Source organism: Schistocerca piceifrons, chromosome 5 (genome assembly GCF_021461385.2).
Source record: "Schistocerca piceifrons isolate TAMUIC-IGC-003096 chromosome 5, iqSchPice1.1, whole genome shotgun sequence".
NCBI classification, from domain to species: Eukaryota; Metazoa; Arthropoda; class Insecta; order Orthoptera; family Acrididae; genus Schistocerca; species Schistocerca piceifrons.
In genome coordinates this window covers 383,484,517-383,512,049 of record NC_060142.1, presented here as the reverse complement: position 1 = coordinate 383,512,049, position 27,533 = coordinate 383,484,517, and the positions used below count along the sequence as shown (strand labels likewise).

The window sequence follows — 27,533 nt, the reverse complement described above, 5'->3', positions numbered from 1 at the left end:
ATGCTTTTCTTCAGGGCTCCAAAAAGTAAGGAAATCTCGTGGGGAGAGGTCGGAACGGAATCGATAATGTGTAAGGGCTTTCCAGTGTAACCTCTGCAGCGTACTCTGAACTTTGGCAACATGTGGGCCCGCCAAAATGTTGCCAGATTGTTTAGAGTACTCTGCAGAAGCTTCTCTGGGAAGTCCGTACATGTCCTCCATACAGTGCCGATGTCTCCCCAGACGATTTTCGTATTCTTGTAGTCCTGGAGAAAGGCGTTCTTGGCCATCGATTTGTTTCGAAGAGGTGTACGCCAGGGTGCAACTACCGTTCCATAGGCAGTCGAAACATTTTTCCACGAAGGCATTTAGCGCCTTGTCTCACAGTGCGATGACTGTGTTAATGGTTAGATTATTTTTGAAATAATAAAAAATATATTTAATGTTTTCCACCTGTCTCGTTTTCATTTGACTGCTCCTTACAGTCTGGCATGGAGACGATAAATGTTTCATAACGTTTGCTGCATTCACGAAGTGTTTTTTGGATTAGCTGATGAGTAGCTGTGGGTCGGTTTATGTACTTCCACGATGTGACGACACGACGTGTAATTCAGTGACTTTTTATGCGACTTCGTGATGTTCAGAGTGCATAACTTGTATTTTTATATATCATAACGAACCTTCTAATGAATTAACGTCTGAAGACGGCAATAAATTGCCGAAATCGGTAATGTGAAAATTTTAGTTATTTGACGATCTAGACGTAATAAATTATTGTATAAACATTTATAAGATCGCATACTTCCTTTTGATAATGTCATTTCGTCATTAGCTCCGGTGTTGGCCAATATACGACTACAACTGTCAGTACACGATGCAGCTTAGATGTAGGATGGATCAGAACCTAGCACAGCCCGGGTACTGATGTATTAGTTGCTTTATTTTTACAAAGGCGACAGCTTGGCTGACCTTGCACACGGCAGTTTCCACTTGTTAGGTGGTGCTAGAAGCTGCCGGAATGCAGTAACAGGCTTTGGTTTCGCGTGCGGGCTGGCGTGACCCGCGAAGCCCTGCCGGGCGTCGAGATACGCTCACGTGCATGAGAATGCGCTAAATGGATGCAGAGAAGTAGTCGTCCGTGGTCGATGACGTACAGGCAATAAGTTCTCGCTGTACTTTCGGAAGAATCAGGCTTCCCTAAAACTCCCCTCGGAGACTTTGGCTGTTTTGCAAGCTTATGTCTTCAGGTTTTGTTAATTCCTGCGGCAAACGAGAACACAAGTTGCATAAGGCTTACGATAAGACACTGGGATACAAAACATGTGCTGCTACATTGGCTCAATTAGAGAAGGCTGCGACGGAAATCGGCCATGGCGTGTTAAGAAACACCATCCAGGCGTTGCACGATGGGTGATTCAGGGAAGCCTTGCTAAACCTTTATCACGATGACCGGACTGGTATTTGAACCCCATACCTGGAGAGAATGGGTCCAGCTCCTGAAAATAACTGCATATGCTCCATCTCGGTTGGTACACGGTTCATCGTACTTTCTTCACGTGTGGGCTGTTATACATGGACGGCAACAGGACCTAAGAAATAAATATTTGCGCAACTCGAGAAGTTTTCAGATTTGTGCGAGATATGTATTAACAGGGCATTGCCCTATTGAAAAATACTGACTGGGACATGTTGCAAGGGCGATGTTACCACAGACAGCACAGTCTTATCAACATAGCAGTGAGCTAGCAGCGGGCTCGTCCGTCGCATGTACTGAACAGTAGTTCAGGCTGCACACTTCCATTGCCGTTTGTAGAACGGATATTAATGCCTTTACATCCCTAGCATTCCTTAAGCTATTCGTACTCCTCCAGCGTAGTAGCAGGTTAGCAAGGATTGGTAACGGCAAACAGCTGAAGGAGCTTAGCATTTCATAAACTTGTGCTTGCTTCATCAAAGACGGTAGATCGCGACTGTGGAACCTCTCTCGCAGGGATGCCGACAGTCAGGTTCAGTTCTTGTTAATAATGGAACGTAAACGCTGTCAGCAGAGTGTTCTCAGGGTAAAAGAGGATTCATGTGAATACACGTCGGACTGCAAAATCTCTGAATCATCCGCACGACAAATGCGTCTCTCTCTTGGCACGGGGCGACTCTTAAGTGTGCCTTTTATTCGAAAACTTAGTTTGAGGAAAATTGAGCATACAATTCGTATCACAGATTCCAACGGCGTGGGTGGACATTCACGAGATGCTATACACCAAATACAGTTAAGATATGCGAGCAAAAATGCGAACAGATATCAAACGAGAACAAAGTATCTTATTAGGAGGTTTTTAATTGCATAAAGAGAACAAATCTGAAATAAGATAATCTTACGGAAAAGGAACTGAAATACGATACACCAGTTAAGGAAATTAAACCGAATTTTTAACGAACTATTAGATGCCATAAAATCTTAGCCCAGAAATGGAGTATATCATTGGTATTCTTATTTGAATAGAGCGTATTCGTTCTGCATGTAACGGAAAAGGTGCATGTCCACAGATGTCTTGGAATTCGCTGCAGTCCCAGAACATTGGCTGGCCAAAGTTACCTCCTCCCCTCCGCACAACAGTACCTGAAATTTACGCTTGGTATAATTATAAACAAGAAACAATCACTCTGAAAGCTGCCACGCTGTGGAGCTGGATCATGTCTGATACCCGTTGCTCACACACGCGTTCACAACTGTTGCGAGCACTTCTTGAGGAGGATGCGTTGCAGTTCTTATTATTATTTTCACATGCTGTTTCGTATATGAAACAGCTCAACTCTGTGGCGCAAAGAGCAGTGGTCTGGTGCTTGCATGTCGGGCCGGGCGCACGCTGACCTTGAGCGGCTGGACTGTCAACTTACACAGCCAACTGCTCGCGTTTACGTGGTTGCTTGCTGCTGACGGCCAGTAATACTTCACCCTTATATTGCTTTGTGCAGCACGTATTTCGCTGTAAGATACACAGTACGTAAGTATTTTGTATTTCTTCAATATGCTGCTTGCAAGTCGACGGCAACAACTAGTTGTGCGCTGTGCGCCTTTTTTTACTGATCACCCTTTTTCACTCAATGACTTTTAAAGTTTCCTAGATAAAAACAGCGTAAGATTTCTGGTACCCTATCAGTGGAACGATTCCTGTCGTGTGCTTCATGTACAAAAGAGACTGTAATTGTTGCACTTAATATTCCCGAGTATTATTACTCTCGGATATATTTACGAAATATGACAATGTGACATGAACGTTGCTGAGTGTGACTGTTTCACATATTTAAAGGATTATTTCAGTTCTGCGTTTGTTAGGATCAAAACGTTTACGTATTTCTACTTTTAAAACGAGTTATCAAGCTGATATTTGACCATGATCTGATTGGGTATCAGCGCAACTTTGGTGAATAGTGCGGAAACTGAAATTCGAATTTATACTTCTCTCTAAATCATTAATATGTAACATAAACAAGGGCTCTGTGGCACCTCGCTACACGAACAGTACTGCTTGGGTGTTTGCAAGTTATTTTGGATGCTGGATCATCTGTAAAACCCATGTCTGTGAAGAGATTCTGAGTCCAGATTATCTTGCGCGAAAGTACTTGATTACTAACCGTTAGTGTGGTGCTGAATCGGAAAATTTCCGAAAGTCTAGAAACACTGAATCCATTTCATTAGCGTGAACCGTTAGGATGCGTGTGTGTGTGGAGTTTTCCGCGATAGACATTTTTTTTAAATGCCCGCAGCTAGCACTGGAGGTGTTAATTTTGTTCTAACTACATCGTTATCTTACAAATCAAAGTACGCACTAGAGTTAGGGTGCATATACAATTCTTAGTTTGTGCTTAAAAGTGTATAAATAATTAAAAATTATAGTAGTGCGATTATTTTTAAATAAATGTTAAGGCAATTGGCAGCGTTCAATTCAAATTCGGCCGAGAGAAGAATTAGAAAAGCGTTTGCGACCTGATCTTGGGCGACAGTGGCCACACACACACGCGCGCACTGCAATGGTGGCATCGTCCGTGAGCAAAAACCTGTCAATTTCGTTAGCCGTTCTGGTGCATCGTACTGAATATACCAGAAATGACGGAAGAAATGAAAGGGCGCGTCGAGAGCCATCTCGGCAATCGATCTGTGAGCGGAGAGGAACTCACGTGAGACCGTGTAGTACCCCATGTCATACAAGTTTGTGCGTATTGCAAATGTGGACATACACATGGACGTACGCGCTCGAGTTGCACTTTCCACACTGACAGATCCGTGAAGTTACAGATAGCGGAGTGTAGACGGGAATCCGCAAGTTAAAACACAAACACGAAAAAATTAAAGCATCCGCAGATTGTGGGGGGAAAAAACGGCGTGTACCAGCATCATAATGTTCTGTGATTAGTGGCTACTTAGATCCAGCTTACACTACAAATACTACCTGTGTTGACAATTTCAACTATGGGAATTAAGGCTGCAATCAACAGTAAGGATAGTTTTTGTAGTCGAAGTGGATCAAGGTGTACATTAGTTTGCGGGAAAGACTGCATCGTCTGTGTATTATCAGGGTCCTGTTTCGATTATTCTGAAGTAACAGTTAAGACCAAACAGTAACAGTACTTTATTACCATCAGGTTTTGCAGGATGAAAATATATTTAGAAAGAGTACAGTAACCCACCCCCCTCCCCACCACCACAATAAAAAAAATCATGATCAGTGACACTGGAACAGAAACTACAGCTCTTGAAAATTACAAAGTTTGCCATCCTTTTCATTGTGCGCTGACAGGATAAACGTCACAGCATAAAGCACGACAGTATTACCCAAGATCCCTTACGGTACACTCCCTCTCACAACAGGTCTTATAACTAGCTTGCACGTTGAGTTCATGTTGAGTGAACATAGTGGCCACACCAATATTTGGTATTATCATTAATGTCGGGGATACTTCTTTCTGCTTCGACTTCAATATCACGTGTTTCGAGGGTGTATAAATTCCTGATTCATGATCCCAACGCAGCATTTGCAGCGACCACCATCGACTAGCCAGTTACCGTGTTGAAGATGACAATACCGTCATTGAAATAGTCCCTTCGCAGTGTAAATTCTCGTTGAGCACTAGGCTCCCTCGTTCGTAATAGTTATGAGTAGGGCGCCTTCGGACCACTCCTGCCAACCTCACATATGAAAAAATGTGTAATAATCGTGTTGTTGTAACAGTTGTCGAAACGTTCCATTTCAGTGTGCTGTGTTGCTAGCAGAATAAATGAGGAAGTAGCTGCTGGCTTATCGCGTGTGCTTCCTGAGACTGTGCGAGAAAGGAATCTCACTGTCCACATCAGCGGTGGGAAGTAAAATGCATAGAGACTTTAAGGTGGATAGATAGAGTGGAAAATGGGGTACTGAGAAGACGAGGGAGCAGAGAGAATTACTGAATGTAATGTGATACCGTGCACCTACTGAAGTATGCAGTAGTTGAAGGCCGATATATGCGCATAGGCAAGACAGTCTGCGGCATAGAACGCCGGAGACATCCATGTGCGCGTTTCAATAGTCCTTGGGCACTGAAAGAATGCATTTAATTTGAATGCATGGAAGACAAGTAGCACTGTCGTTGGGTAGTTGTTGAAATCAATTTGAGGGCGGTTGTTAATCTTCGAGTGGGTGCACCATTTTTTAAGACACGAGCAGAGCGCATGGCGTACTTTATACACATGTAAAGGATAGCTGTCTTTGTTACGTACCAAGATAAACATGTATGGGCAACATCACTGTTTAACAAATAATCAAATAAACTTTCATTATATCACTCTGTTGCCGCGTACAAGTGTACAGTAATGACGCACTCAAAGCATTAAACAGTGCAGTTGCATCAGATCCCAGGCATCCGCTTGTTCGATTGCTAATTAGCTCTTAGACAACTGCCTGACGGTGGAACTGTACCGGTAGCTCGAAATCTGGGTCTCATTCTTTCTTTTTGCACAAATCGTAAAATTTTCTCCCCTAGCTTGCTGTTTATTTTATATTACTACTGCTCACTTGGACACGTGACAACCCAACCTATCACCGTGTTAGCTGAAGCAGTATGGGCTCGCAATTGTAAACTGACAATGAAATTGTACATGACATTTGTTAGTGACGCACTTTATACATAGGCGCGTCCGTCCGATGGTTAAGGCGTTGGTCGCAACTGCTGTATTATTGTCTGGCGCATCGATTCGTATAAAGTGACTGATTTACTTGTCAGCTGTCATCGCCATGCATCTTACCTATTACTGCCTTTCAAAAAGTAGTCTGCCCTACACGATTAGCGGTATGAGAAAGCCATGTGTTTCACGAATAGGAAACGAACTAGTAAACAAAAAGGAAGATGGGATTCAAGCTAAAACTTTGACGAATATACCGGGTGATCAAAAAGTCAGTATAAATTTGAAAACTTAATAAACCACGGAATAGTGAAGATAGAGAGGTAAAAATTGACACACGCTTGGAATGACATGGGGTTTTACTAGCACAAAAAAAAAACTATATTGCTAGACGCGTGAAAGATCTCTTGCGCGCGTCGTTTGGTGATCGTGTGCTCACCCGCCACTTTCGTCATGCTTGGCCTCCCACGTCCCCAGACCTCAGTCCGTGCCATTATTGTCTTTGGGGTTACCTCAAGTCGCAAGTGTATCGTGATGGACCGATATCTCTAGGGATGCTGAAAGACAACATCCGACGCCAGTGCCTCACCATAACTCCGGACATGCTTTACAGTGCTGTTCACAACATTATTCCTAGACTACAGCTATTGTTGAGGAATGATGGTGGACATATTGAGCATTTCCTGTAAAGAAGATCATCCTTGCTTTGTCTTACTTTGTTATGCTAATTATTGCTATTCTGATCAGATGAGAAGCACCATCTGTCGGACATTGTTTGAACTTTGGTATTTGTTTGGTTCTAATAAATCTCCGTATCATTCCAAGCATGTGTGTCAATTTGTACCTCTCTATCTACAGTATTCCGTGATTTATTCAGTTTTCAAATTTATACTGACTTTTTGGTCACCCGTTACATGGGGAGTCAATCGCAGGTTTTTCAATTCCATCGCTACGTACGTTTTTTAATATGAAATAGTAATTTTTTGGGCAATAAGAGCGCCATCGTCCGTAAATCCAGCCCTGCAGTGTCCTTACACAACACACAGCGGCCCAAACTTTTCACACGTCTACCGTTTCACATCTCGGAAGCAGTGCGATCGAGAAAAGTTTGACGAACGGTACATGACGTCTTGGGTCGAGATAACTGAGAAATGTGTAACACCCCGGCAAATTCGGGAACTGAAATTCTAGAGCACACACACAAGTCTAGTTACGAATTTCAATATCATAAAGTTGTCGAGGAATGTGTAGTATTGGTTGGGACAAATGAGTTAGTCAGCGTACACGTGCGTTAGGAGGCCACCTGTAGACCATGCTGCGGCGTTTGTCCTGTCAGTGCACGCGCTTGTGCAGTAGAGCTTTAAGTGCCGGGCGCGGACGTGCGCGAGTGCTGAGGCGGCGGCGCGTGTTGGTTGAACAGAGCTGCTGCTGCTGATGGAGGCGCCGGTGTGCGGCTTCAGGCGGCTGGCCGGCTCCCCGTCTGCGACCGCCTCGGCGTGCGTCATTGTGTCCTCGGCCGCGTGCGATGGCCACGGGCCCTGCTACTGGGGGTGCCGCGCGTCCTTCCGCCTGCTGCAGATGGCCCTCCTCTACGTCGCCGTCATCTGCATCATCTGGGCCTTCCCTCCGGTGTACCACCGGTAAGCCCCCAGTCTCGCCACGATGGTGCACATCTCTGCGGTGTTGAGTAGCATGCATTTGATCGGTGTAAAGGGATCTAACTCTCCTTTTTCAGCACACATTCATATTTATTTTTGTTTCGTTTTCCTTTGTTGCTGTTCTTCTAAATGGTCCTCGCCACCTACATGACTGGGAGTATGTGATGTTATATCAGAGAATGACAAGATTGAGTTTCCCCTTGCACTGTTGTAATGCTTTTACGAAAGCTTTGATTGGCTTTGTGAGATAACTGGTATGATTTCAGGCAAGAATACCAGGTATTGGAGGCATAAAGCTACACACACCATTATCTTTATACTCATTTCTAATACATTACGCCAGTGAAGAGGATGTAATTGGTTGCCGCTTTATAGTGAAACAGAACAATTTTTTCGTGGTAGTTTCTAGCCAGAGAGTTGGAGTTAGTATCTTGGACGGATTAGTATTTTATCCACCTTCAGCAACTGTAGTTGTATATATCGAAATAATCAGCAACCAGTTGCACAAGAGAAATTTTCTTCCCTTAATTAGTTTCATAATGCGATAGTTACAACCTTCAAAAGAAGGGAACTAAATCTTGAAACCGGTTGAGGAAGTGAAATTTCTTTTATGCAACTGGTTGCTGAGTGTTTTGATGTAGCCTACCTTAGACGGTTGTAATGTGGGGTTTTTATCAGTGATCAATTAACACTGTCAGGAAGAACAGGCGAACTTGTTGTGGAGTGTTCCTAAAATTTCTTCTTCGACACTAGTTAGTGTGTTGGTAAAGGGATCACTTTTCAGGAACTCGGTTGTCAGTCAGACTTCAAATGAAGTGAGATCAGTCTCCTCACTGCCAGCAGGTGGTTCTGAATGAACAAGTTGTACACCTTTTCAGAGTTACAGGTAACTCACATTAACTTCACATTATTAAGATGTTCCCATCCATTTGTAGGTACAGGTAAGAGGGTTAGATATTGTGACTATCTATGTCAAAAGGCAGAACTGACAGTGACATCACATCAGAATTGTCACGTAATTCTTACTCCCAGATACGCATGTGGCGAGCTCCTTCAGTATACAGTGATGACCCGACTTGACTTAGTGCTTTGTTTCACAGATTGTCGGAGACTAGTCAAGCTGTAGTGTTTACGCTCGTCGACTCGGCGGCAGCTGAGCTCCAGCAGCGGGCGGGCTCTGTGGATGCACCTGATGAGCCATCTCGTACTGACAACCTCACCGTCAGCAAGTCTGCAGCTGAGAGCCCTGCTGCCTCTGAGGTGACAACACCCACTCTGTCGGCAGATGTCACCAATCTTACAGAAACTGAGGAAGATAAACAGCACCAGAAGTATGTAGTGCGGGCAGAACCGAAAGTGGTGGAGCAGAGGCCGCAGGGGCAAGCTTCTCAGCCACTGCAACAGGCTGCTGCAAAAGAAGACTCTGGACCTTTTCTCAATGACAGTCTTGAAGAAGTGCAAGCATCCAGGACTACAGAGGATCAAGGTCCACCTGACCCTAGCAAGGCAGAGACTGAACACTCACTACCAGAGGACATACCATCCTTTAGTGAGTGGAGGCTAAAACATCTTGCAGAAGATGAGCAGAAAAAGAGAGGTAAAGACATCAAATTTTGTAATCTTTCAATGCTGCATTGGTTTGGTCTTCAGTATCTTGTGGTATGCAAGCAAGGAATGTGATAGATTGTATGCAGCAAAATGTATAATGGATAGTATAGAGATGAATTAAATACATGTTAATGGCACAAACTGTACATTGCTTTATAATGAATTTTTTGGTTTTGGATGTGAGACCGTAGATGACACGGCACATGTCAGACATGAAGTAGCTGCTGTTCCTGTTTTATCCTGTCCTAGCATACCTGTTCCATTGCTCCTGATTGGCCTATCTTTTGCCAGTTTTTCTGATTAATCATGAGCTCATTTCTTCCATAAGTCTCTAAAACACTCATCTTCTTTCCTCCTGATTTCCATTTTTTACCGAGCAGTTTAATTCATGGGTGGTTGCTCTTCCAAGAAAGACATGTCATTGTTGTAGGTTAGAAATGTTTGTACACATTGATTACAAATTTTTGTACTTCAGACTCATGGGAAGTTTAATTTTGAATATAGTAATCAGTTTTCAATACAGACTCTACTGCAATCTTTAGTCTTTCTCTATGGCATTCTACTCGCAAATCATTTTGGTCTTGATGTGATTAACTTTCTGCCATATCCACTTATTTGCTTATTCTTCTCAGAAGCTCATTTGAAGATGAAAACAATGAAAGCAGTGTTGCCTCCCAGATGAAGGTATTTTAGGTAAAATATGTTGATGCCTGTTTCTTTATCTCGCTGTCAGCAATCTAAAAATATCAAAGGCTGAAGGAAACTGCTCAGATAAAGTAAATAAAAAAATGCAGAAACCATCTTATTTTTTGAACTTACGTTATCCGAAGAGCTATTTTGAGTTTTTGCCAATGTTCAACTAGATTAATACATTTACAGATTTGTCAGTAAAGTTATGTCATTTGCATTTTGAATGCTGTAGCTTTCTTTCATACTGCCTCCACTAACTCCTTGCTTCAGTGTTACACATGTAGCACATGTAACATGTACCTTCACACTCTCCAATTGATGTATAGGCAACCACTGGTGACTCTTGGGCCTGATCCACATAATTGCTTAAGCTTGCAGGCCACCTCGTCACGAGACGCAACGGCAGTGCACTTACTGCAGAGAATTGATACAGTAGCGTACGTGATGTTAATGTTTATGAGGTAGTGCACCAATAAGAATGGCACCCCTTTCCAGAAACTCCATGCCTCAAAATACACATTTTTAAGAGTACATTCATTTATGTTCACCCCATCTTAAAATATTTACTTCTGCATAGTGAACATTATTTCTTTACTTACGATATTTTGCAATAGCTATTTAAAAAAAAATTGTTGCGAAATTCTGCAGTGCCTTGTTCACTCTCCCATGAAATTCTTCTGCGGGCCAGAACAAAACCAATCACCAGTCTGGATCTGGCCCAGGGGCCATTGGCTGCACACCTGTGCTCTTATCATGTTAGTGCAGTGTTTGCAACAAAAAAGATAATCATCCCACTTGGGACCTGTGGAAGGTAAATTAGCTTATTTGTTTTAGTTGTAAATATTTGTCATGTATTATTGTTTATCTGACATGTCCTACATCCTGGAGGACCACCTCACCACGGATTGTTTGGAATGAAAGTAAATCTAATCTGTTCTGACCATCTTAAATAATTGTTTACAGAGCTGAAGTTTACACTATTAAAACATCTTGTCCTACCATCCATTTTGTATACCAACGAAAATAATCAGTTTTAAATTTGTGAAAATACAATGCAACTAAGTAGATACACGTAAATATTTGCAAGTTTTCAGAGCCAGTAACTCCTATCGAGCAAGGTGGCACATTGGCTAGCACACTAGACTCGCATTCAGGATGACGACGGTTCAATCCTGTGTCTGGCCATCCTGATTTAGGTGTTCTGTGATTTCTCTAAATTGCTCCAGGCAAATGCCAGAATGGTTCCTTTGAAAGGGTACGGCCTACTTCCTTCCCTCGTCCTTCCCTAATCCGATGAGACCGATGACCTCACTGTCTGGTCTCCTTCCCCAAACAAGGCACCCTCCTCAATGGCTCCTCCTCCTCCTGGCAGAAGATTGGCAGAGTAGTCTGAAATGTGCGCCTGTCCCACTCCACCTTGCTTGTTCCCATTTTGCCACCTCTCACTATGCCAAATCCCTCATGTACATAGTGTACATGGGGTGTCTGCTGCTGACCATTTCTCAACCAGTGCCCACCTAATTCCCAAAGCTAAGACATCCTTCATGCTCACCTCCATGAACTTTACACTTCCCAGCCATACTTTACCTTTGAGGGATAGACAAACAAACAGATCAAAAGGAAGGCTGTAGGAAAGGAAGCCTCCTTCCTAAGCCAACCTTTTCATGGGACACTTGGAGGGGTTCTTCGTGGAGTCCATAAGCCTTCTGATACACTTAAGACATTTTTCACATATGGTCCCATAGTAAGGCTGGCCTGTTAAAAATTTTGAAACCTCTAAATACATTCACCCACTTAGATTTCATATGTCCTATTCTCTCACCAAGGGTCAACAACACTTAAGTTCACGTTAAAACTACTAACAAACAACAGCACTTGCATTTTGACAGTTGGCATCCTTAACATGTCAAATGTTTCCTCCCTTCAACCTTGGCGTTAGAGGTGAATGTATTATTTCAGATGTGGACTCTTTACAGGAGTACGACGCTTTCACCTCAGCCTTCACTAGACACATTTACCACAACAGCCTAGTTCAAAAGCAGATTTGCTGGGCCGTCGCATCCAATCCTGGTACTCCTGAGCCCTCCACAAAAACATCTGAGTAGTTCACCTGTACCCAGTTTTATCCTGGTGTTGAATTTATCAGTCAGCTACTTTGACAAGGGTATGATTTCTTAAAATAATGCCCTTAAATGAGGTCCATTCTGCCCAACTTTTTGCCCACTGCACCACAAATAACTTTTTGTCACCCCAAAATGTCCGCAGTATCCTGAGGAGATCCTGTACTACTCCTCCACCCATATGGTTCCCATCCCTGTGACCATCCCAGCTGTAAGACTTGCACTGTGCACTCTATTTCCACCATCTATATCACCCTGTAAGTGGCAAATCATACACTATCAAGGGGAGAGACACCTGTGAAATGACACCTGGCATGTCCCAGTTGTTATGCAAACAATTTTTGGCCTTTACTTAGCTTGACTACCACCGAATTATCAGTCAAGATGGATGGACATAGACAAAGGGCGTACAATGGCAACAGACAATATCCTGTTGTAGAGCATGCTCTACAGCATGACAATCATGACCTTGGTGCCTGTTTTACCACATCTGCTATCTGGATTCTTCTCCCATACACTAGCCTCTCACAATTAAGGTAGGAACTGTCATTACACAATGTCCTTGGTCTTGCTATCCAACCGGCCTTAATTTATGCTAATTTCTTTTGTCTCAGCATTTCTTCTCAGTAGCTGTTCCTTTCTTTAGTCTCTTTTAGTTTCCAATATGTTTTATTTTCTGACCTGTCTATTTTTCTCCACTGTACGTTTATCACATACATTGCTCATAGATTTATGCTCCTAATAGCAGGAGTTAATAACTACCCCCATGGTGTTTTGTCAGTATTATGTCATCCACCTCTAAGTAACCCTGTTTTCAAATCTCAAACAACGCAGTCCCCAACAATCAGTGTTTCCTTCCGTTCTCTTCTCAATCTCTGCCCCAGGGTTCTGGACTACTTTTCCAAACACTCCCCATTTCCTAAACCTTGTCATCCCTTCTGCCAGAAGAAAGTTACTGCCTCTGAAAGCCTGCAAAGTTCCTTAACTTTTACATGTATATTTTCTGCTGCTGCTTTGTGAATAGATCTTCTCTCTATCCAGTTACATTATAAACCCATTTAATATAATATTCTGTCATTCTCAGATATGACAGGCTATATGTTGTAATAGGGCTATCTGCCATCATGATCATTTAGGTATTAAGATTAGTCAGAATAAACATGGGTTTTCTTGTTTCATTCTTCAGACTGTCTCTTCAGATATCCTCAATACACTTTTAGGAATATTTTTGTGAATGTTTCTGAGTGATTTTGTTGTATCCTTACTAAAATGGCACTGTGTAGATCTACTGTTGCAGAAGTAAAAACATGATCCACAGGTATTCTTGAAAGTGATATTTTGATACTCTTTAATGTCAAACGTAGGAGAAGCTTCATCTTGCTAAATGTCCACTCCATCGTAACATGATGCTATACTGACCACACTACCTTCGTTGCTTTAGAGGTGGTAGCAAACTGTTCATGCCTATTCGACCACTCAATTTACAAAGTGATTATAATTGCTATGACATTAATATTAATGTGATATCACATGGTTTTTGGTAAATCTGACCAATACTTAAATCTACTCCTACATTAATATTGTGGGAACTTGAGAAATATCTGGTTTAATTTTTTCTTTTTTGTTTTTATTCTTCAAGGGACAAATTACCACTGTTTAGGGTTCATGCAAAGCTGCTGTAAGTAGTTTATGTTCTTAGGGATAATACTTTAATTTTTGTGTCCAGTAGCAGCAACAGCAAATCAACATGTATGTTGATATTTTTCTATTAATGCACGTCTGTTTTTGAATGCAGCAATGTTATCGAGTGTTCATTTCGTAACAGTTATCCCAGTACTGTGAACAATTTTGGTGGCAGGTATTTCTGTCTGCTTATCAGTATTGAGATAGAGATAAGTATAGATAACCAGTGAAAGGTCTAGCTTTCATTTTTTACATGTGATTAGTTTTGTAGTTAATATATCTGTGTGTACTGTGAATGCAATTCACATTAATAATCTGAATAGAAAGTTTGATTGCTTCCTGCACATCGTGTAATAATTAAAAAAGTAAAAAAAAAAGAGTAAAAATTGTAATAATGGGTGGGTCCTCCTCATCTTAAGGTATGACTGATCAGCTGCCTCCCACCCTGTTTCTAAATTTTCACAATCTAAACACTCTTTCTTCCAGAGGAAGGACCTAATAGCTCCAAAATGTAGTAGTAGTTTTGTTCACTTTAAAATGTGCATATGGTGGTACTGGAATTTCACCACCTGAAGGTATCAGTGGTTGGTCAGGCATTCTGCCTCTCTCTGATTTTATATTTTTCTCAAGTTAATTTGCCTTTTGATACATACAATATAATTTAATCAAATTTGTCTGAGCTTCCAGTTAATTTTCCATAAGGTTTTGAATCAAGTATTACTGTTAACAGACTTCTGTGTTGGTGATGGTCTCGTCATTATAAAGTCATGCAACTGGCTGTGTCATCAGTGGTTGTCCATCCCACGTAAGGCCATGTGTCTGCTTGAATTCTTATGATGGCTGGATCCCAAACTGTACTCACCACCCTCCATCTTTATAGATGCTATGACCTGAGGCTTGAAATATCTAATTTAAAAAAGTTAAGACACTATGTTTCCTAGTGTTATCTAATGTGTGTAAACAGTTGAGTCCCATTTCCAGTGCATGTTTTGCTAAATTTGATTTCCTGTGGTAGCACAGGCACAAACATCTCATGTTCTATCCACTTTGGCTTCATAGTTTGCACTACCTACATGAATTTTGACACTCACAGGTAGAGTTGCAATTTTTTGGCTGTGACAGTTTAAGAATACAAACTTTTTATTCTGTTAATCAGTATTCTGTTTAAGAGTGCTCTATATAATGGCTTTGCAATATCCATCAGAAGTGTAACCATTATCAAAGAAAATATTTTTTATGTGGCTTAATTTTTGTGGCCCAAGTTCAGTTTCTCAGTAAGCTTATATAATCCATTACTGAATATTTGTTCTGGCATTCAACTGAATTATTCTAGGTAAAATTTACTGAATTTGACTCCATGTGGACTACATGAGATAAACGCAGGTTCTGGAATAAAGTATTGAAAATTACCAGATAAAAGTAGTGAAGGGAAATACAGAATGAAAAGAATTGAATCAGTTGGTTGTTGAAAAACAATAGGTTCATTTGGTTGTGGGTTGAATTATTCGTTCATTGTTTTGAGTGCAGTATACGGGAGAAACTGAATGAACTGATTGTGTCAGTTGTAATTCTGAGTGAAACCAGTCTCTGGGAGCAATCGAATGAAAACAGTAGACACAGTCGCCTGATACCCAGCAGATTCATTTCTGAATGGAAACATTTGACTGTTTTGACACAGATAAATCATTAGTATTGACTGCACTTTAACATCTGTTGTCACTGTTGTTGTTGTTCCAATATTTGCTTTTTGTTAAGTGCCAATAAGTAACTTTTAGTTCAGTTTTCATCCATATTTATGAATAGCACTCTATTTGATAGTGGACTTCATGCCTGGATCAAAATACTGAAACACTCAATGGTGTGGGAATGAAAGAACACATATGACTGGATAAATAGTGATCCTCAGTGTTAATTCAATGAACTATACAGTATACACAAGGATGATTCACATGCTGAAACTGTATTAAAGAAATGCAAAGAAAATTAACAAATTACAAATAAGAGAGAGAGAGAGAGAGAGAGAGAGAGAGAGAGAGAGAGAGAGAGAGACACATCAGTGATGGACACAAAACAACAGGAAGAGCTCTTATAAAGTTAAACAAAGTAAATTCATAATGTAGCACCAGTTATTAACTGTTTAATAATAACCAAAACTGTACATTTAGCACCAGAAGTATGAGAAGAATGTAATTAAGAAATAAACACAGAAACTTTGAAAATATTTCGTTTTAGAAGTACTTTTTATTCACTTCTCTGTGAAATAAAATAACTTACTTACAGACAAATAACATGTGAACTCAAGTTATGGTACATGTATAACTGACAATGAACTCAAACATGGAGACTGAGTGAAAAGGTTCATATAAATGACATAATAGTCAGAGACTTGTCAGTCAGTTGTCTCACAAGAGTGAAACCACTCAAACCTGCAGAATGAAACCTGCGTATATCTGACGTACCCACGGAGACTAGTTTCATTTGATTGTCATTTTACTGGAAAAACTGACAAAAAGAATTGACTGACCAATTGACTGCTAAAGCCGGTTAGTTGCCTTGTCACCAGAAAAGCAATTACATATGCTTATTACCGTGTTCAGTACTGTGTGCTGGTGTAGTAGCCTTACTACTGTGTCCAATCGTAGCTAGGTCCCAATGCACTACAAGGGAGTGCTGGATGAAGCAACTATACAATCACACTCACTATTGATGAGAAAGAAGAAAAGTGGAAAAGAAAATACTATGGCTACATTTTTAATTAGTGTGTTTCTGAAACGAGGATAACCCCAAAGTAAAATGTGCACTGTAGTAAGCACACACAGTTTTGCCTATGGTAAGTTGAATGGTGATAAGGGTGTTGTAATACTGGATGTGACAGGAAGCCCTTGGCTGCTGTCAAGTGATATCATAGGTGTAGGCTACAATTTTTTTGTTTTGTATTATTTATTCTAATCAGACCAAGCTAAGAACATGGCAAGTGTGCTGATACAAAGGACTTCAACCACATCTTTTATCCAGAGCTGTGTTGCATAATGATAGAGAACTCCCCTGCTATAAAGCTTATTATATACAACAAAACAAAATTATTTTAAAATGTTTCCTTTTGAACTCATCTGTTTGTCCTACTCATTATGAATGTCATTAAAATTTAGCAAAATAATGACAATTGGTATAATAGATAATGATTTATTACATAAATTTCTCTTCATTGTAGATCAGAATAATGCAACATCTCCTCCTGTCACCCAGAGTCGGCCAGCTGGAAGTTCTAAACTGCATTCAAAAAATTACGCATCTCCAGACTGTGGTGCAAAAATAGTTGCAGCTAATCCTGAAGCTACAAGTGCCAGTTCAGTATTATCTCCATCTCGAGATGAGTACCTTCTGAACACTTGCACCAGTCGAATTTGGTTTGTGGTTGAATTGTGTGAAGCTATACAGGCAAAAAAGGTGAGTTTGGAAGTATTAAATCTTATGTTGCATTGCGTGAAATAAGGGAAAGGCAACGACTCACCTACAGTGGGTCAATGTGTGGAGCATAGAAACACAAAATAATGCAAAACAGGCTTACCCACTAGTTGATATCTCTCTCTCTCTCTCTCTCTCTCTCTCTCTCTCTCTCTCTCTCTCTCTCTTCTCTCTCTCTCTCTCCTAGAGAGAGTGTTATTTTGTGTGTTGCTGCATCCAAGAATTTCCCTGTAAATTGCTGTGGTTATCACTCTGATATTGAACTAATATCAATTAAAAAATCAGTGTTTTAAAATATAGGTAATTGAATAGATAAAAAAATCTATTCTCTAGGCAGTCGTAGGAGAATACACGTAATACAGTCTGCAAGCTTTTGGACCCAGTGGCTCTCCCCTCTGGCAGAAGGGTTGAAGGCGAAGAAAGAGAGATGAAGGAAAAGGTCTGGAGAGGTCTTTCTTTCTCATCCCTTCTGCCAAGTCTCCCTTGACCTTGGTTTCTGTCCAACATTCCCAAACTAAATCTCAAAAGTCCTTTTCCTTCACCCCTCTTCCTTCCCCTTCAATCTTTCTGTCAAGAGGAGGAGTCCTTGACTCCAAAATCTTGTGAACTGTAATACCTTTTCTGTGTGTGTTCTCCTGCTACCACTTAGCTAGATTTCTCTCTCTCTCTCTCTCTCTCTCTCTCTCTCTCTCTCTCTCTCTCTCCAATTACTTCATATTGAACTAAATTATTTTAAATTTTAATCAAAACAACTTCAAAATTAATGTAAAAATAGAAAACTACCATTCTTTTGTCACGTTTATAGGTAGCTACAGCAAAATATCTGAAATTTTCGACACACAGACATCAAATACGGTTGTGACACCTCTCTGATAGTATATTTCTTTATAGCCTCATTTATATGTTAGTGTTGAGAAGTAATTAATTCTGGTTGTAGATTTATAAAGTTATGATACCTAATACAAGATTGTTATGATCAAAGTGTCACTCTGAGGTCTAGTGTGTGCTGTAATTATCCTACACAAACAAAACTAGATAGGTATTATAATGTATTAATGCAGAACCAATTTATGCTGGAAAAAAATTGTTTCCAATTTTGACCACCAGGTGCAAATCTGGCACTATGAATGAAAGGAAAAAATGTATAGAAATGTTTCCATTTTAATGGTTAGGAAAGGGATGTGGGCAGAAAAGATCACACAAGTAAGAAAGGCATAATGTTGATTTTACTATTAACTACTACTTACACAATTTGTTCAAAATGTGCACAAGGGACACTGTGAAGATCCTGTACAGTGCCAGATTTGCACCTGGTGACCACAATTTGGAAAAAAATAAAAAAAATGCAACATTAATAGATTTTGCATTAATGCATTTGTATAGCTTCGAATTCATGCTGCCATATGATGATGCAGACCACACTGGACCTCCATGAGTAGCTGTACTTAAACTATAACCACCCAGTATCGGTTTTAACTTTAAAACATAGTATTTGTAAATTGATTATGGGTCCTCAAAATTATTAACTACTACTTCACCTTTGTTTCAGATTGAGATTGCCAACTTCGAATTATTTTCATCACCACCACGAGAGTTCTCTGTGTATGTTAGTGACAGGTTTCCAACTAGAGACTGGCAAAATGTAGGCAATTTTGTTGCAGAAGATGAAAGAACAATCCAGAGCTTTAACTTACATCCCCACTTGTTTGGAAAATTTATAAAAGTAGAATTTCACTCCCATTATGGCTCAGAACATTTCTGCCCAGTGTCACTGTTTCGTGCATACGGAACTAGCGAGTTTGAAGTTTTGAAAACAGTGGATCAAGTTTTAGAGCCAGATGAAAATATAGACGATGATGATGTTGAAGATGATGATGAACCACTTGATATTGGTAAAGGAGAACCATCAACCATATTTGATAATGCTCGTTATGCAATATTAAGTATTGTCACAAAAGCAGCAGAAGCTCTAGGGAAAAGTGGAGACTCTCGAAATAATACAGACATGCAGAACAACACAACAGAAAGTTTTCATTCACAAGTCCCCAGTGCAGAACCTTGTAGGAGTCCTAGGCATATTGTTGTGTGTGACAACTGTAGTGATTCACTGTATGGTGATGTATTTAAGTTACTTAGTTGTGAAGAAGAGAATCTGCATGCACTAATAGAATCGCCTTTCGTTTCGGACACCATCAGGGACTCAAAGTTGTGTGCTCCATATGGATTAGATTTCCCAAGTCGCAAGTTGGGGGCTCCATTCCCTCTTAAACCTGGAAAAATGTTTGGCATTAGGCAAGTGGATCCAGGAGGCTACATTATGGCACTGTTCCCCCCAAAATATATAGCAGCCCTGTGTAATATGTTAGCAGTATTTGAAAAGCGAGTGGCCTTAAATGTTAGTGAAGAACTGAATGCTAGTCCTGTTTTGGAAAGTACAGAAAAAGAAGACACAGAATCTCACATCGTGGAAGATAATTTGGAAAACGTCCTGAAACCTGTTCCAACATGTACAATGACTACTAGTTTAAGTACCGAACCCTGTAATATTAGTAGCACTGCAGAGAACATAGACTCTCATGTTGTGCCTGTAACAGTATCTCATATTGACTCATCAGTTGCTGCACAAATTAAGCCAACTAAAACACTGGAGAGGGTTGATGATGAAGATGTAGCACCTTCTCTTCTCACAGCTAGTAAAGTACTACCCAGTTCAGAAACTGTAGTTACAGAGCTGCCACCTGCACCAGATACAGTGTTAAAAGCATCTTCAGTGATACAAGCAATAGACAGTGCAAATGGAAGTGCTCAGACAAAGGCTGTTGAAACTAAGGAACAGTTAGTAGACTCGAGTACATCACAAGTAGAAGATTTTGGCCTGGTGTTGGAAGAGAGTGTCACCATGCCAGTTACAGCAGAGGAACCAGCGCAAGATAATCTTTCACTGGACAGCTTGCTTAATGAACTGAAGGACCTGGAGCGAGTTGTTGACACCAGCACTGCTCCAGCTGTAGCTACAACTATGGCACCACCAAGTTTACCGACACAGCAAGTCCAGAAAGAATCAGTTTTTGTCAGGCTTGCAAACAAGATCAAGGTAAATGTCTTCAAATGATTTCAGGATTCTGTTATTGACAGAATGCTTGCGCTTTCACTCTCGCTTGCGCTCTCGCAGAATAATTCATGCATTATAATAACTGGGCTTCATGGCTGTTGACTTCCTATCTTGTGCTATTTATATTTAAACGTAAAAAGTTCAAAGGTCGTTACATTTGAAAATCTGCTTTTCACGGGTTTCTCAATTGCCATAAACAGCATTGTGAATAAATAGAGCACCAGCATCTCCCAACACCACATGTATTTAAAATGTTTATGTAGTTATTTCCACTGTTACAAACTAGAGAAGTTGAATGGAGATGAGGGGCAACATCCTATCATTGTTAAAGTATTAGGTGTAGAGGTAATGCCACTTGAACCAATATGAAACTGATTTGTTTCTGAATCGAGATTACTAGTGTTTAGGTGCAATAACTATTACAGAAAGTTATTGTAATGAGTGTGTTGCATGTCTTGTAATTGACATTTTGTGTAGCTAATTCATATAAGTTTACATTTATCATTTAATTTTTAAATGTCACTGCTTTTAAACTGTTCTTCACATGGAAACATTAAACCATTATGAACGAGACACTTGGTTCTAAATGCACTGTCCTGCACACTGTTCGTTAATTCATTTATCATCCATGGATTTCATGGAGGAGAAACTGTGAGGGATGTGAAAGCACTCGAGGCACACTTTAATAGAAGACAAACTGATTATAAAATCTTAAGCTGTACACTGTATTAACAATAAACTAATCCTATGCTGTTTAATGCTATTCATACTTAAGTCATCTACAGTCAATTGAGAAAATTAGAAGCTGCTGCTTTGAAAAATGCTGATGCCTCCATAGTCGTACTAATATTCATTTAATTACATTGGGATTTTTCAACGAAAATAATTACAAATGTCATTAAATATTGATTAATACTTGCTGTGGAGACACACGCAAGTACATCGCACTATGTTAGATTTTGAAACTATTACTTCTTCCTTTGGGAGGGGGGGGGGGGGGGGAGGGGGAGAGGAGGAAGAGGGAGTATGAAAAAAAAATTAAAGTTACTCAGGTCCCAGGATCCATCTACCCTCTCTTCTCCGTGAGTAAGATACTAATAGTTCTGAACAGTAATTCAGTGCTACACATTTTATCGACTCATTTGGCAGTATTTGCTTCATGAATGTGAATATTGGGCAGCAGTCTCCTAGTTTCTTTTTTGAGCGAATTTTTCTTTAGATAAAATTATCTTTAAATACAGAGTCACATATATGGTACATTGCTACTTTTCATGCAGCTTTTCAGTGAACACTACTACTTGCCATGTAGCTAACCAAATGTTCACTCTAGATATTAAAATACTTCGGGGAAAGAGTGACTCATGAGCTGGATTTTAATTTTGTTTTGAACTTATTGGGGTTTCAAATTCCTCACATTGATAGCTTGTTTGAATAACTTTATACCAGAATATGTAACACTACTTCAAACCCTAGACAAAGAGGCAAAAATCTACATTAATTTTATTTGTGAGTCTTCTCTTGTGAAATCATAGTCAATCTGAAATTGATTTTTATTTTCAGCAACAAAAATAATGAAGGTGTAAGTGTATTTGGAGGAGTGTAAGAATTCAAAGATCCTTAAAAAAGCATCTGTAAAATGTACATTTACATAATTTTTGCAGAATTCTTAGTGCTTGCTTTTACTGAACACACAATTTATTTACTTTTAGAAGATAATACAGTAAGGCAGTGAAGAATGAAAATAGATTGACACGATGAGTGGGGCGTCTAGGGTAATCATGCTTAACTGAGCTTCTTGATTGGTTGGTGTGTGTTGACTGAAAATTAAGTTATTATCCACTCCTAGGAATTTTATATAGTGTTTCATTTCATGCAAGGCCATTGTCTACTTTTGGTGCGAGCAGGTCACTTTTGCTTATTCCAAATTGCATAATGTGTCTTCATAAGATTCAGCTTTTAAGCAGTTCGCTTCGAACCCATTGGAGGCCTGTTTGGTTAGGATCTGAACTGTGTTTAGTAAAATTGAGTTTGGACACCATCTTTTCATCATCAAAACATTAGAGTTTCTGAACTGCTGTTTAAAGTCATTGGGTTAGGAACAAGAGTGGAACCAGTACCAATCCTTGTGGGATTCCAGAAATTGTTTCCCCATTCTGAGGTTAATTTCAGCCTTGTGATACAGTCTGTTACTGATACCCTACACCTTATGTTGCAAGACTCTATACAATCACCAAAGATTCCATAACATTGCAGTTTGCCAACACGAATTTTGTCCTCAACAGGTGTTGCTTTCTCTGTCGAGAATTCTGTAGAGAAGCCAAACTGAGAGGCAGTTAACAAGTTCTGCTTGGTTACATGAGTCAGTATTTTTAGATAAAAAAGTTTTTTGAAGACTTTTGGAAAGACTGGAAGGAGAGGAAAAGTCTGTAATTGGGTTGTCTGCTTTATCTCCAATTTTATACATGAGTGGTGGTATACCATATTAAAAACAGGCTGGAAATATCCCCTGAGTCGCTAATTCAGTGTAAAGATATTGCTTGTGCATAACTGTTTCAAGCTTTATAAATTGAAAGGCAACTTACAATTTAAAAAAAATTCATTTCAGGCTCTGGAGCGCAATATGTCCCTGAGTGGCCAGTACCTCGAAGAACTTAGTAAGAGGTACAAGAAACAAGTGGAGGATATGCAAAAGTCTTTCAATCGTACATTGTCAGTCGTTCTGGATCAAAATCGTAAAGCAGAAGAACGAGAGAAAAGAAGACTAGAAGAGATTGTTGAGCTAAAACAACAACTTGCGATCCTTTCAGCAACAGTTGAAACTATAGTTAATGAAAGAACTAGTTGGGCTGCCACAGGTTATGTAAGTAAATGATTCTGTACAATTTTGAATTATTGTAAGTCATTCAGTGCACAAATATACTGGTATATAGAACAAAGCATTGCAAATAGTTGGTCACTTCATTCATCCATGCACAGTCTGAAGTCTACAGCTGGTTCTTTCTTTAGTGGTTACAAAGTATCCATGTACTTCTGTATTACAGAATGAAGCAGGACTAGAGAGATGAACCTTCAGAGGTAGGTCAGGAATACTGCGGACACCTACTGTGTATTTTGATATAAGGCACACACAGTCTCTGGCAACTCAATATGATGTTATTGCCTTTAGCCTGGACGATAGTGAATTGGTCAAAGTGGTCCTGTTCCATGGCCAGCGTGGTCACCAGACGTGGCATGAAAGGATTTCTTTTCCTGGGGCATGTGAAGAGACTGGTCGATAGTGATGTGGGCCTGGTTGCTAGGATTTTGCACTTACGGAAAAAGTAATCTAATCTCTTGGAATTCTTGAGCCTGTAAGACAGTTGAGGGTGCATTACTGTACGCACTACTGCGATCAAGGTTGTCAGAATTTTGAACAATACTGGTAATAGAACAGTTCTGCATTTGCTACATGCTGCTGTAATAGAACAGTTCTGCATTTGCTACATGCTGCTGTACTGTACACTGACAGAATAGACTGAACACACTTTTATAAAAGTGTGTGTGTTTCATTATATGGTCTGTGCATTATTGTGTGTTGTACATATTGTTTGTTTCTTATTACAGGCTTAATGTTGTGAAGTAATTTTCACAGAAATGTGGGTGACTGTGATAACAAATTGTGAATGAATTGTAATAATGTTATTCTCTGTAACGAGGCACGAGACAATGTAGGTCCCAGGTTGCAGAAAAAGTTTTAATCACCAGTATTTGCCTAATGGGGGGTGAGGGGGGAGAGGAGAGGGAGAGGTGCAGGTGCTGTGAAATAGCTTATCTCCAGACTTCGTGTCAATGCTGCAGAGTTGTGCAGTGTAGTCATGGACACTGTTAATGGTGACCTGTGCCTTAAACTTAGCTTTATGAACGAACGTTGAAGTACATTGAATTGAATGTGTTGGTGAATTAGTGATTACAGTTCATACTGCATGATTCAAATCTAATTTTATATTATCACTACTGAAGTAATTGGTAAGAGTGTTGTTATTCTTGCAGACAGTGAAGTTCAAACATAAATTTTCTCATTTTGTATTTATATTACTGCTCACTAACACAAATAAAGAGTTCCTTAGTTCCTAATGTGCACTGTATAATTGCAAAGATATGCTGGCTAGAATAAAGTAATTTGAAGGAGTTTGTTTGTTTATAGGCCCTGATGCAGCCTCTTTTCTTCATAGTGGTGTTTGCAGTAATGCTTCAGTACTTGAAGCATCATGCAAATCACACAAATTTACAGCTGAATGAAGATAATCAACGAAGATTTAGCATTGGATATAGAAGCAGAAAGTTAAATAGATTTGAAAAGAGGAGGAGATCTGTTGAAGGAGTTACTGGGCATGAAATACATAGATTAAAGAAGCGGCGTCCAAGTGAAGATACTTTAGTTTCAGGTAAGTGTTGAAAGTTTATTATTTTATTATAAAGAAAATATCCGATACTCCAGAAACTATCTAAATAAATTTTCATATTTCAGGTAGCTATTATGAGTTACTCATCCCAGATAATCAGGCATCAGAAGTTGATGGAGGTGTCCGCAGTGTATTGAGGTTGGAGAATAAACGAAGAAGACGGAAGAAAAAAGATTCATTGCCAAGATCAGACTACAACACTGAACTACAGAAGCCAACAGATACACAGAGTGATCCTCTGTTTCAGGAGAAATCTCCTGAAGCTAATAATCCATCAATTATAAATGGTTTTCATTCATCAGACCATCAAGAACTTAAATCTGAAGCAGAGCAGTTATCAAATGTGGTTCAGTGCACATCATCAGACAATATACAGTACTCAAGTGCAGAATCACTATTGAAAACTACAGGTTCTGCAGTGCAATACTCTGACTCCTCAGATTCATCTTTACACAATAGGGGGCGAGGGTTATTACAGCTCGAAGTTCTGTATTCCAACAAACAAGTGAATGATAAGGTTAACCTAAGTGAGTCTGTACCAGTATTAGGACCCAATAATGGTTCAGTGAAACATCAGGGTCTGAGTCCAAAGATTCGCAATCTGTCAGCTCCTTTGTTTATGAAGACTGCAATGGCTGCAAGAAGTGGTCGTCGTAGCTCAGAGCAGAGTCCGACATTGCAGGCTAAATTGAAGTCTGACAACTGGGAGTGGTACAGTAGTAGAAAGGGCAATGGTTCTAGTCATACAGTGACATCAACACAAACAGTGCAGAATGGTGATGGCAGTAGTCATGCAACTCCAGATTCATTAGAAAGGACAAGTAATTTGAGCAGCACAGTAGATCCAATACGTAAAGAAGGTAGCAAGAAGCAAACCGGTGGCTTAAAGAAAATAGGAAGCTGGAGAATACAGTCACTGTTCAAAAACTGAATTACTTAAATTATGTAAATAAATTGAGATTAAAGTCTGAACAAATGCAATTTCATTCCAGAAACTTTTGTTGTAATTTTTATTGTATTTAAAACATCTAATTGCAATATATTTTTCTTTTATATCCTTTTATTTATTTTTTGTACTGTTTTAGACATTGTCTTATCTGGTGTATTATTTATGTCTGTAATGTATGTATTTATGTAAAATCAGAAAACACAAGTCATCACACACTGTTTATAGACTGACATTCCTGACCACAGGAACACCAATAGTATTGAATAAATTGTATGCCTTTCAAAAGCAACATGAATAGAATTCATCCTCTTTCAAAACAACCATGTACACCGAAGGGTGCTGCAGTATACTGGTGTGGATATAACTCATGATCTGTTATGTCTTTATTCTGGAAAGAGAAACTAATAGCATACAGATCAATATCACTGAGATTAATCAAACTAAATTTTTAAAACAACGTTTGAGCTTGCAGGGAGAATCTGTAAATTTTACATTTGATAGAGTGTAAGTCCAGTAAATTCATGTACTTGAAGATTAAACTGGGGAGAAGTGATTGATTCAGGTATTTCCAGAACAGATAAAAAGTCTATTTTAGTTTTTATTTCCATAAACTCCATTGTGTTCTAAATATAAAAGTTTCTGGTACAGTGTGTGCCATTTTTCTCACTTATTGAATAGTCTTAAAGTTAAAAAGTGGTGTCTTTAGTATTATCATTTAAAAATTCATCCCTAACTTAAACGAGTAACAAAAAATTATGATTTGTTATAATAGCTGTCATTTTATTAAAACAACCAGTTTTAGTAAAAGACGTACAGCTATTGTGCCAAATCATGATTTTTCAAAAATATTTGAAAGTTGTAAATCATTATCTCCTTAAGATAATGATTAAGTAAATGTCCAGAATAATGTAGACATGCATGTGTGTGTTCTGTACTGCTCTGGAGGAGATCATCAAAAAGCTTTGCAATATTTCCAGTCTTAACTGCCTATTGACCTCCCAATAACTTAACTATATCACGATTTGCTGCTGTCACTACTGTCATTGTTACATTTCACAGTCATCACTTCTTGTTTCAATACTGCTGCTGTGTAATTGAGATTCTTAAAACAAATCATTGTACTGTAATGTTAACAACTGGGCATTAGACAATGTCTAACCTGATGTGTTTGGCTAGACAGTTACAGATATAGTCAACCCGAAAATACAACTACTATCAAGGCAAAAGAATTTATTATCATCAACTTGTACTTAGCACCAAAACATTGTATTGAAATATTTTTAAGGATTTTAGATGGCAAAAGAACATAAGATGTTTGTGATCAGAATACCTTGTTTCAGAAATGAACATCCCAGTTGCTTCTGCCAGTGTCTGTGCATGATGGTTGTAAAGATCAGTTCTGTGCATAAGACATTATGTAGATATCCTGCACCACTGCCTGTATTCAGTACTAAATCTGGGGTAGAATTAGTGAAACAAGAAAACACCTCCAGAGTGTGTGCATGCACACAGCTAAGGTATATGGTGCCATTACTGCAGATAGGTACCTCAACTCTACAGCGAGTGGTTCTCTATCCATTACATTGTATTGTAAGGAATAGTGAAAAGATGTCTCTGGATCTTCATTCATTGTTCGAGTTACAGCACAAAGATTTTTTTTTTAAATTACAATG

General features: G+C 39.5%; 1 protein-coding gene across 2 annotated transcripts in view; it reads left to right on the top strand.

Annotated features, from left to right (window-relative positions):
- The window catches only part of LOC124797897 (SUN domain-containing ossification factor), a 258,179-nt gene extending 231,783 nt beyond the window's left edge, over positions 1-26,396 (top strand). Inside the window, exons 2-8 of one of the 2 annotated variants that reach the window (XM_047261014.1) lie at positions 7,554-7,773; positions 8,892-9,388; positions 17,104-17,339; positions 18,907-20,451; positions 23,075-23,329; positions 24,653-24,893; positions 24,977-26,396. In XM_047261014.1, the coding sequence (XP_047116970.1) occupies positions 7,554-7,773; positions 8,892-9,388; positions 17,104-17,339; positions 18,907-20,451; positions 23,075-23,329; positions 24,653-24,893; positions 24,977-25,842 (3,860 nt within the window). In that variant the 3' untranslated portion in view covers positions 25,843-26,396. The remainder of the gene's footprint in view (positions 1-7,553; positions 7,774-8,891; positions 9,389-17,103; positions 17,340-18,906; positions 20,452-23,074; positions 23,330-24,652; positions 24,894-24,976) is intronic. The other variant, XM_047261013.1, reaches the window with a different exon arrangement.
- Positions 26,397-27,533: the final 1,137 nt, after the last annotated feature.